At 46.7% G+C, this 12,183-nt stretch overlaps 1 protein-coding gene across 1 annotated transcript in view; it reads right to left on the bottom strand.

Annotated features, from left to right (window-relative positions):
- Nucleotides 1-1,426: 1,426 nt before the first annotated feature.
- Nucleotides 1,427-12,183, bottom strand: part of LOC142574707 (uncharacterized) — a 182,176-nt gene continuing 171,419 nt past the window's right edge. Inside the window, exons 20-22 of the mRNA XM_075683735.1 lie at nucleotides 10,792-10,902; nucleotides 8,016-8,092; nucleotides 1,427-1,623 (exon numbers count right to left, since the gene is read on the bottom strand). Coding sequence (XP_075539850.1) covers nucleotides 1,467-1,623; nucleotides 8,016-8,092; nucleotides 10,792-10,902 — 345 coding nt within the window. The 3' untranslated portion in view covers nucleotides 1,427-1,466. The remainder of the gene's footprint in view (nucleotides 1,624-8,015; nucleotides 8,093-10,791; nucleotides 10,903-12,183) is intronic.

Raw genomic sequence — 12,183 nt, 5'->3', positions numbered from 1 at the left:
CTATGCCGGGCCCATTACTAATGGGGAGCGAACGCGATGAGCCTCTCTAGTATTGCTGGGTGTAAGAAACAAGCCATATACGGGCCCTGCAACGAGATTACCCGGTCAACTAGTCCATATTTAAATAAAGAATGTGCTCTCTGGCCCCACCGCTTTGTGCAGGACCGCATAACCTACGTACTGCCCAAACAAGTTACAAAAACTGTTGCTTCGGAGTTCTTCCTAATGGTTGTTCACAGTATCGCTCCACCTGTAACTTCTAGTATGCTGAAGTTGTATATTTGGCATCCCCAATAGCGACGTTAAAAAGGCGTATACGGGGCACTACACACTTCCCTGCCATCTTTTTGCGCTGAGCCCTGAACGGCAGTGGTCCGCGAGTTCCGTGTAGCGCGTTTTGCGTCGCCTCGAGAGATGGCGTCGCGCTGCGTCGCGCCTCTTTAAGGCGCCTCTACCCTCCGCGGAAGCTTAGCGGGCATAGTGTTGCGCTGCTAACCACGAGTCGCGGGATCAAACCCCTGCTGCGGTGGCCGCATTTAGACGGAGGCAAAATGAAAAAATAAGAAAACGCACGTGTCCAGTGCTTTGGGGGCACGTTAAAGATCACCTGGTGGTCAAAATTAATCCAGAGTCCCCCACTACGTCGTGCCTCATAATCAAATCGCGCTTTTGGAACGTAAAACCCCAGAATTCAATTAATTCTTCTGCTAGCTGGGTAATGCGCTCTGTCTCCCTGGCATCTTTCGCTGCCAGTCGCGAGGCCTTCAGCCGTTTTTTCTTCTACTAGCTGGGCAGCACCCATATGGACCAGTGCACAGCATGACATGGTTAAATGTGCCACTGGGTACATGCACTACACCCATTTTAGATTGTGGCGAGTATACCCTCCAAACAACTTGTTTTCCGGTTGTCATATGCTTACATCTACTCATTGAAACCAATCAATTTACGTGTTACTGATCGTTCTCCCTCCCCACCATAGCTTTCTTTAGGTCTTATCTATTAATTCTTTTATACCCAGTTTTATTCCGATTAAATTTTTTTTCTGCACACACATTTTAAACTCCAATGTTCAAATTGGCAACTCCTTTATTATTACGTTTTTATGCCCCTAATTTAACCATCCGATTCATGAGCAATCCCTCACTGTGGGTATGTGCCACGGCCACTCAGGACGACAACAACAACAGCAACTCTCGATTACGGGAGAGCCAGCAATTTTTTTCTGTATGTTAGGAGCTTCATTTGTGCATCCCGTAAGGGCCAAAATATGCTAGCCTTCGTTTTGACGATGGTGTTGGCTTTAGTTGAACGCCTAAATATTGGCTGCTATGAGAGAGTTGCATGAGCGTGACCCAGTCGGTGTGCTGTCAAATCACATGCAACAGTCGTTTCCGAGCATCATATGAAGACAACGTTAGTCAGCACACTGCAGGCCTTTATTACGCGAGGTGTCGGCGTCAGGCTCAAACGTACACCCCGGGGTACTCTTTCTCAGACTCCCGCTTCAGAGGCTTCGTCGGACCCTTGCAGACGGTGTCACTGGAGAACATGGGCCGCTGCTTAGCACAGCCGAATCGGTTGGAAAAAAGTGGGTTGTTCTTGGCGAAAGGAAGGTTCACCCTGCAAGAAATAATTTCATTCGAAACCATCGTTCTGCCACGTGAAGTAGCGGAGCTAATCTATCACCGAGACCTATTAGGAGTATGCGCGCCATAGCATCCTCTGTGGGTAGGCGCTTACTTTACCTATTGATTTCTATCGCGGAGCTTGCTGTAGACCCTGCTCTAGGCCTAAATCTAGCACTGTGGTGTCGCTTGTGAATTTGCCATTTTGTTAAACATTTCGTTTTATGCATAGTCTTTCTTTAACAGGGTTAAAAAGAACACAGTGAAGTACTACATACTACAGTATTTACAGTATATCTTTATTGTACACTAAGCTCCAATATAGCCACTGCAATATAGGAGCTATGTGCACGTTAACAGAGTAGCACCTCGAGTACTCAATTCTGACTGTTGAGGGGGGGGGGCGTTTATTTAAGTGCATAGCGTTCAAATTTTTTGCTGTTGTTAAACATCATGAATGTTTTTCTTCGCAAAACTTGAGCGCTCAGTTGAAAGAAGTCTTATTATACTAAAAGTATTTCAGTTGTATTCGGTTCAGTGTAACCTTTATTCGACTAGGTTTTAAGCATTTTAGCTCGTCCAGCTCTGCATTTCGCAGTATGTAAATTTCAGAACTGCTTCTCTACATTAATTTGCGACCTTTTCAAACCTGCATATTACACATGGTCCAACGTGAGCTAATAACTGGGGAAAGCGTTGTTATACAATAGTCTTGCTGATTAGAAATTGACGAACCTGAAGAATGGAGAGATGCAAGCTTTGCGGAAATGCAACCGCACGTTTACGATTATCGAAAGAGTCCATGCCAATAAATACCCCGTATTATAGTACCGTGTAATTGTATTATTAGGTATCGTTACAACATACAATAGTAGAGGGCAAGAAACGGAAGTCTGCCTCCTAGTAGTTACGCAGCCGAAGGTAGGTTGAACATTCTACCTACCACAGCTTCCACATGTAGTGCGTTCATAGGCGCTACAGCCCCGCTTAATTAGTCAACAGTGAAAAGCATCGTTGGAGAACAACAATGCCAATTTTCAAACTCTTGAGGCAACGGATACTAGGACAGACATTTTTTTTTCAGTTTACTCTTCTAAACCACATCCGAAACTCGAGAGGTTTGTAATATCTTTTAAAAGCGGGTGATGCGAGAACAAAGTGGGCAAATGTCGGACAAAGAAAAAACAAACACGCAATACTATAATCACTGCGAATCAATGATGCGAATCCCCAGACACTCGCGTTAAATATACAGTGGTCCGAGCATTAACCGTATTGTGATGAAGCATAGAATGACAAACTGGAGTTATCAACGTTCACCCGGCCGCCAAATATATAACACTGTGACTGTACAAAATACCTCCTAGCAACATAAGGATACCCTCATAGTTATAAATCAGTGCTACCGGTTTATGGACGCACGTCCACTGTAAAAATATAACAAAAGGTATCTTTATCCCACACTTTCTCATTATTCCCTATAGCTGTATAAAAAAATTGCCAATGAATGCCTTCTGCTGGTAATGCGGCATCCTTCCTACTTTTTCGTCTGGACTGACCGGAATGGCTTTCCCACTGACAGTATGCTTCGCTAGCGATGCACTTGTGCTCGTTGCTACGGCTTAGTGACGGAAACAAAAGCACAAAAAAAGGGACGAGATAGCACCGTCAGGAGAGGACCGTTGTGTTAGTGGCCATCTGCTTGAACACGCTTATAATTTGACTTTGAGAACTCGCAGCCTAATGGCAATTTGTCGGGTGAAACGAAAGCGACAAGGACCTGGGAGGGGAGGGGGGGCCTCTAGGTTGCGGTTGTTTTATAGTCCTGTCTTTCCTCTCAATTAAACTGTAAGTTTATCTGTCGCACAATAACGAGGTGCTTTGGTAGTCCGTGCCTTTCTCCCGACAGCTCTCTCGTCGCATTCTTCGCGGTTTCTTTTTCCGTCCCGGGACCACTCATTAGTGAAAGCAAAAAAAAAATGTATATATTAATGCGTATCAAATGCACTGCCAAAGCAAGCTTATCTTTCGGACAATAAACCAACAAGTCCGCGTTATGATGTAACCGAACGAAGGAAGACCGTCAAAACATAAGTAATTGCATTCAAAACAGGCAAGTTCACTTTATAATTTATAGATAAGGTGTCTGCTTGGGCAAACGGATTTGCCCACTAAATACCCACTAAAGAGGGGTAATAGCGCAGATATAGGTATTTTATTATGCCATAAAAATCATGTTCAGGGCTGCACCGAGCCAATAATGTACGTATCGCAGGTAAAATTGTCAGGTTACCTTTTGGTGATATATAGTTGATATTCTATTGGGCGATGTATTGCGCTAATGGGGTAGGCAAGACGAGAGAGAAAACGGCACTGCCTCTTTTCGCGCTCAGCCGTATTTGCGTTACATCAAGCAATGCCGAAGCATCTTTGCTTCTGCCGAGTATCCGCATCCTACAACGACTCGGCAGATGTTAGATAGACTGCAAGTTATCATCGTTAAAAAGCTCAGCATTTAGTCTCGAGCCTCACCTACTCTGGGCGTTGTATCGTCTGTGTGTGTGTGCTGTCCACACTCACGCGAACCGCTTTCGCCGTTTGATTCGGACAACACTAAACTTGGCTAACGTGTGGCCTCGAGGCGACTTTGGTCAAACCATGTTATGACAATGTGAAGTTTGTTTCATTCAACAGGTCCCACGTACATGGTCACCCGGTTGCCAGTAGCCTGAATCTCTCCTTTAAAGAATCAAAAACAAGCAGAAAAAGTGGCGCGTCACAACCAGAAAAGTGGCCAACACCTAAAATATATTCACTGTTCTCTTGACACCACTCACTGGCGGTAGTATATATATTGGTCAAACAGGTCGCTGCGTTGATGAGCGGGCAAAGAAGCACGACCTTTGTCTCAAGAATGAGATTGCTTCCCATATACCTATGTACTCTGGATCCTGAAAGTGTGAGTCACGTCTTTCGAACATCCTCGTACAAGACAGAAGCAGAGATACCTTGGCACTTGAGTTCATGACATTCTTATTACATAATAAGGAAACCGGACATTTGTTTCAGCGATAGGTCTGTGGCTCAGCGCAGAACTGAACTTTAGCTTTTTTTGAGTATGTTTGGATAAGCATGCATGCAAAGTTGCGCCTGTGGCGTCATCACGACACACAAATGGGAGTGCGCCCGCTAACACCGTGTTTATATAAGCGAATATGAATAAACTTACTTGCGAGCGACGCTCTGTCCCGATCTGTCTTGTACTTCATATTGTTTCGCGCCATATTCCACAATAATAAGTATAACCTACTAGTCCAGCAACAACCAGTGAAGGGATAAGTGTAAGCAATGCACGCAATTGAAGGAAATGGGTGTATGTATTGCACTAATGGTTCTGAACGGAGCGATCATCGAAAGCCATGGTTCATGTTCAGCTATCATCCTCAAGGGCAATGATTCAAATGCCAAGAATTGTGCAAGCGCTTCATTTTTTTGTGTCCTACAGCGTCTTCACAATATGACATGAGGAATAGCGCTTTGCGGCGAAGAATTTTGTTGTCCAGTGCATCGCACGACAATTTTAATATAAGCTGCTCTGAATTCCAGTCATGCAAAAAAGAAAGGTTAAAAGGTCCTTTAGTTGTGCCTCGCACGCTTTCTTCGGCAACCCACCGAGTCCACTCCCAAAGGCTCACTGAGACTCAGGCCAACTCTCCAGTTCCAGTGAGCCTGGCCGAGTGAAATGAATCCGAGTGCGAGTTAGCCCTAAGCATGCATATATTTATATTGTTACGCCCACAAAAGGCGTTACTTTGAAGCCGGGTAGCGTTAGATACGATGGCCTTGATCAGCTGAGCGCCTGTCGAGATTCAAGTAGCCAGTCACCCGTTGTCTTCTGCGTTCAGCACTCTTCGGTGCCCCCGCATACTGTTTGTTTGGCGGTAAGTTTCAGACCCTGTGGTAGTATTGCAGGTTCACTCGTACAGTTTACGGCTCATAAGTTAGTGCGTCCCTGATCAACTGACAGCGTGCGATACGGTATCAGTACATTCCTCTTGATGCAACTCAGATGAACGAGCTCCACGGTAGCGTCAAACATTCCGTCGGTGTTAGGGAAACAGGCAACTCAAACACACGTTGCGAATAACGGAGGCACAACTGCATCCCGGAATACACAAAGCACACTTTCACGATACGGTGGGCCATCCATAAACGCAGCAGAAAAGCTCGTACCTACACTGATTTCATCCGTTTTGCAGTCGACGGTGGCACCACACAGTTTCAAAAAATCAAGGCCCAGGATTACGTCATGCGTAGAATGAGGTAGAACAGCGAACTCCGCGTTAAATATTTGACCAACCAAGGTAACTTCTACATTACACACACCCACAGGACACAACTCCCCACTCACTCCGCGAAACGTATCGGCACAGTCCCAGCGAAACAACACTTTTGCGTTCAAAAAACGCAAGACTCATCACTGAAACGGTTGCTCCCGTGCCCGCTAAGGCCATGGATGAAACCCCGTCAATTATACAGACACCTTATTCTTAAACATACAAATGGTTGGAGGTATTTCTGTCGACATCGAAGATTGTCCGGCGACCTCACCTCCAACGGCCGCTCTGGCTAGTTTTCCGGAGGTGGCCACGAGTATCGACGCCGCGGAGAGGGCGATCGGCTTACACGAGGAGCGGGTGGTGGTGTCAAGCTGCGATCGGATGCTGGAGAACGGTTCCGCAGCGGCTCCGGGTGCTGGTGAGGCATGCTTCCTAAATATGTGTGCGAGGGCAAATATGTTTCGCCCAGAGGAGCGCGGTACCGCCTAGACATCGTCGATCGTTCGAACCTCGGTGGTTGGCGGCGATTGCAGTACCTGACGATCTGACCCAAGTCGCCACAGCTATAACACACAGGTAATCGACGATCGATGAACTGCCCTTCGAAGCACTCAGCCGTGGGGGGGGGGGGGGGGGGGGGGGGGGGGGGTTATCGTGTAGCAGAGCAAAGCGGCTGAGCCTGCTGCACAGGAGGAGCGGTCGGTCTGCGTGCAAACCTGCTGGGGCGAGGGTGTTCTGCAGGTTGGTGTTCGGGCGTAAATGTGCCCTCACGTGGCCATGGAGTTCCTCTGTGGTTGACGTCTGTGACACATACCGCCGGTTGCCAGGAAGCGCAGGGTGCGGCAGGCGCCATGCGTTGCGGTAATAAGCATCAGGTTGTCGTATGACGTCGCGCGCAAGTTCCTGTGCCGCAGCAGTTCTTCACGCACGATCTGCCGTATAGTAGACAAAAGATCGGCGGACGGGCTCTCATCGACGCTGCCAACGGTTGTCACATTCGCCAGGCGTCCAAATTTTGGCACAATGCGACGTGTTTTCAACGTCTCAAACGTACGGCAATGACGCACGACATCTGAGACGGAATCAACGTGTTCTCGGCTCATGAGGAAATTGTATACATCTTCTGCAATTCCTTTGAGGAGATGTCCGACTCGGTCTTCCTCAGACATCTGCGAATTTACGATTTTGCATAGCTTGAGGATTTCCTCTATCTATATAGTGCAGGTTTCTCCAGGAGCTTGAGCTCTTTGAGCTTGTGTTCTCTCGGCGCGTTTCTGTTTGGCGTAGGAGTCACTAAAACACTTCTGAATATCCTCAACGAAGCGCTCCCACGTTGTTAGGGAGTATTCGTGGTTTTCATACCACATCAGCGCTGTCTCACTGAGAAAGAGTACGACATAGTCAAGCTCAGTGACAGAATCCCAACGGTTGTAGCGGCTCACTCTTGCGTGTGTCAGCCACTCGTCGACGTCTTCGCCCACTTTTCCCGCGAACGAGCGTGGTTCCATGTAGTGCTGCAAAAGGTCCAACTGGCGCTGACCTTTGAGCAGGTGAAACTAGAGTTGGCATTTGTCCACCTCCGTCCTGCGCCACAGGGAAAGTCGTTGGCAAGAGACCGGCAAGACGACGGCTCCGGCGAAGTTCCAGATGTTGCGACTCCGTGGTACGTTGTGTCGTACCCCACACCTCCACCACTCTGTTACGCCCACAAAAGGCGTTACCTTGAAGCCGGGTAGCGTTAGATGCGATGGCCTTGATCAGCTGAGCGCCTGTCGAGATTCAGCTAGCCAGCCACCCGTCGTCTTCTTCGTTCACAACTCTTCGGTGCCCCCCCCCCCCGCATACCGTTTGTTGAGGCGTGAACCCACTATGCACGTAAGAGCGTCCCAATATATATATATATATATATATATATATATATATTGTTAGTCCTACGGAGTCTCTCGCTTATGTTGCCGATATTTTCTAGCATTTGGATTATCTTCTAGTTCCTATTCTCTATTCGCCGCATTTTAAAGCAAAATTAGCGCGCTGTGTATGTCCGTACTTATCGGCTGCAGTCGCTCCACCCCGCGCTCTCAAGTATGCGATCTTCGGGTCAGTATCCATGTGCTCGCACCGGGACTGCAAAAAAAAAAAAGATAACGATTGCATGATCTCCAAATTGTACAATGTTAAATGCCCTTTACATGGCATTGATATGGGCGAATAGAAATAGCAGACTCATGGCAGACAACCATTCCACACAGGCTGACGCGCTCTGGTTGTTCTTGGTTCTCGTTACGATTTCGCCTCTTCATTACACGACGCAGGTACACATTGGTTGGAATAAAACGCTGTTTCAAAGATTTTATCCGTGTTCTTGTGGTTAGCGCTGTCTGAGTGGTAGTCGCCTGCCATTGGAAGTCCGCGCAGGAAAAGCCAACACGTACGTACGAATTTGCCCCCGTTTCGAATAAACGTGAAGCAAACGGCACTGCCTCACTTGCAAGCCTTTTTTCAAGGCTCTAGAAAAGAATAAGCTAAGAGCAGACATTTAGCAGACGGTCAGCTATGCGAGTACCTGTACTCTCCCGGGTGCACAATGAGTTACAGTCGCAGTTAGAGGGGCCGCGTGAGGTGGTGCACCACGTGAGCGCTATACTGACGTAAAACCCGCCTGCTAACAAATGCTGAAGCACCGCTGGCTGTTTTCACTGCTATGCATTTTTCAAATGCATAGCATTCTCTATGTACAATCAGTTGTTTGCACTATGTCCACACGCCATGGATCTTAAGGGCTGGAAACGATCAGGACGGATAACATTGGGCAAACAACAATAACAGCAGCAACTACGACTAAATCACGTAAACATGCTTTGAAACCAGGAAGATGTTGCGTGGTTAAGGTAGGTTTTCATGCTTGCGCGCATCACTGAAGGCCGTCTTGGAATGCGAGTGGCGCTATGAGCTGCGAATCAACGAGGGACGCTAAACAGTCCTGGTCCAATTGAGCGCAACATTGCAACAGATTTGCAGAACAAACCGCACTGGGTGTGGCACAGAATCATTACAAGCATCGACGTCGAGCATGGAGCGGGCTTCGAGCAGGCATCGAGCGCTCACAGCGCTGATTGCAAACGATGATACGTAAACGCTGATTACCTGTGTTTTTTTTCTTTTAAGGAAATGTCTTTCTTTGCGAGTCACCGCCACTTTTCTGCATGGGATATGTCTGTATCCAACCTATAGCCTCTTGCGTGGGCTGATCGCGGAACAATGCTACCTAAAAAATTTGCTGTTTCGCTCTTTGACTGTGATAGGAAGGTCTACCGTTGCGGGTGAACTTTTCGCACGGTGTTCTAAGCGTGCGTGGCTATGACATAGGCGGGGGTGCCAAACATTTCTGACACCCGTAGCGCCATCAACGCGCCATGTAGTGCTTGTAATAACACAGCACGCGCGGCCCTGCGAGACCCGCAAAGAGCGTCGCCAGTTAAATTACACACTTTTGAAATGGTGGGCACTCATAATGTTTCGCGCTTTTTAAGAGTGAGAAGATTCGGGATGAAAGACACAGTATGAATGAAAGTTTTCGCGACCGTTGCTTGCACACTGCAGTTGTAAAAAGAAAAAAAAATTAAAGTCATTTAATCAAGAAGACATACATCACCTTAGCTAAATGGTAAAGCATCTACCTCGCATCAATGGCATAGGTAAACATGTGGCGTACTTGTACAATAATATACAACATTACGGTGACGGCTAAAACTCAGCTGCAGTGTCCGTAAGATTGCTATCGCAATAAAACTTGGGCCGATCCTGAAGCTAGTACCCAGCGGTCGCGATAGTGCAGTCTCTGACAACATTTTTGCTCCCCTCCCTCTACGAATGAGGTAATCGAGTGCTGTGCACCATGACTACCCCTTCGCGCACGTGGAGAGGATCTGCATAGCACCGGAGAAATTCCAGTACATAACGGGTGCAACGTCGCCGAAGACCGGCGCTCGCTCGCTCGCTTTCGAATTGCGATTTCGTGCACGAAGAAATCGCTGACTGAATCGCAGAGTTCCAAAAGGATTGCGTTCGACGTACCGGAAGAGGAAATTGGAAGCCGATTCAACCTCAAGTGGACGTCGATCAAGCGTGGTCGCTTCAGCGCGCCTCTCAATAAATTATACGTTTCATATACCCCATTCTCACTCTCAACGAACTCAGGCAGACATTGACCTTGATTTATATCAACTAGAGCTTAAATCGCCTTCCAAATTTTTTTCGTGCTGTGTAGGCTAACTAGATGATATTTTGTCCACATGCAGGCCAAAGATGGCGTTATAGCTATGTTTTAAAGCGTCATAAGTGGCCTTATCTGGTCACGTTGTGTCTGAAAGACCTGCGTATCTTCATGATCATCAGGACCACGTGTTATTTGTGAAACCATTCTGCTTTAAATGCTCACTCGGCTACAAGTAAAATAAATATTCGTAGTCGATAGAAATATTCAAACGGGCTGATTCGGCTTCGGTTCACAGAACAGCCATGTCTGGTTTCCTGGGGTTCATTCCTGTGCACATGTGGTGTCAACTTGCCATCTGAATGTACGCTATATTTTTCGCGTTTCGTCATTTCTACATAAAAAGTAGTCCAGGCTCTGACTGAAGCTGCTGAGTCAATGAGTTACTAGAACACAAAAGTACTTATTGTTTTAATTGGATCAGAGGTTTCCAAATAAGGACAAATTTGTACTTTGTGTGTTCAGAGTGGACGAAATCGGTCGGGTAAAAAAAAAACTTGTGGAATGACGAGGCACTGGTCAGAGCATTTCTCACTGCCCAGTTACCTACCTGTGCCGCTTGGATGAAGAAGTACTGTCCTTCAGTGAAGAACGGGATCAAGGATACTCTGGCCTGTTTGCTGACATCCCACTTGGCGTGATTCAAGACACTCCTGTACATCTGAAAGAAAAAAAAAGAAAAAAATGTTACTTGAATAATTCACTGGATCTACAATTTGATGCTTCGTATTATTGCACAGAATAGTCGTACGCTGCCCAACAGCGGCTTTCGGCTATTTAAGCCTCTCACTCCTGCTCTCCAGATTACGAATGACATGTTTGAGCAAGCGACTGAACGCCCAGATTAGGCTGCAGTTTCATAGAGACACAAACAGATCAATTTCACAAATTTTAGAGCACTGCTCCTCGAAAGTGTCCATATGGGTCACCTGCATATTTGCATAATCTTGATAACAAAGGAGTTTTATACTTTTTGTTTCTCCTGCGAAACTCGATAAATGTAATCCCTACAATGTTTGACCATGGCACACGCGTCGCATCGCTGTCCCAATCACTACTCCCGAGATGGAACGGCCAAGTAGCTTTAGGCAACGCGGTTCGTTCCACAAACTCATTGTCAAAATAATCGTCTCAGATTCGTGCTCACGCGAAGATGCATGGCGTACTTCCGGTGCGAGCTGCGCAAAAGCATGCGGCAAGCTTTGAGAATTGAGGAAGCATCCTCATTGCGTGAAACGCCATGTCTGAACTTTCCTGCTCCCTTAAAGACGCACCGAAGCATCCTACAAGCAGAATAAAAAAAAAGCTTTGTTGATTTATTTGGCGTGCATCAAACTAACAGCGGCACTGCACAGGTAATGCGGAGGGTCTGTGATAGTCTCCTAATAATACCAAATTGTCTTTCAGCTGAGGCATCTCGGGGTGTCCTTAAACCAGAAGGTTTATCACGACAACCGTTGAAATAACACAAAACAGCGCCCAGGACGGGCACAGTGAGGAAAAAAAGCAACAATAGGACAGTGCGCTGCCTCTCAATGGCAATTTATTCAAGAAACGAGGAATATAAACATTTGAAAAATGCCACGTGGTGAACAGATAAGAGAACGCATAGCATAAAAAATTGAAATGAAAAAGGCATGAGTGGGGGAATACAAGCAGGAATTTATACATGAATTCCCGTTTGTCTTGCCCCCCACTCATACGGTCCCATGCACAACCAGGTTAGGAGGCGCGAGAATATTCGACTTCACGTGGTAGAGATATCGACGGTTGGCTCATACAATCATATTGAATTTGACACCGTCCTGTATTTTTAATTTCCTTTGCCTGCATCCCCGGCACTGTCTTATAATTTTGTTATCACACAAGGTCGCCCAGCCGTCCTTACTTTTGCGTTGAGATAATGGTAGTTAATGAGATAATGGAGATAGTGGCAATGGTA

Source organism: Dermacentor variabilis, chromosome 3, assembly GCF_050947875.1.
Source record: "Dermacentor variabilis isolate Ectoservices chromosome 3, ASM5094787v1, whole genome shotgun sequence".
NCBI classification, from domain to species: Eukaryota; Metazoa; Arthropoda; class Arachnida; order Ixodida; family Ixodidae; genus Dermacentor; species Dermacentor variabilis.
This window is presented reverse-complemented; position numbering and strand designations above follow the sequence as displayed.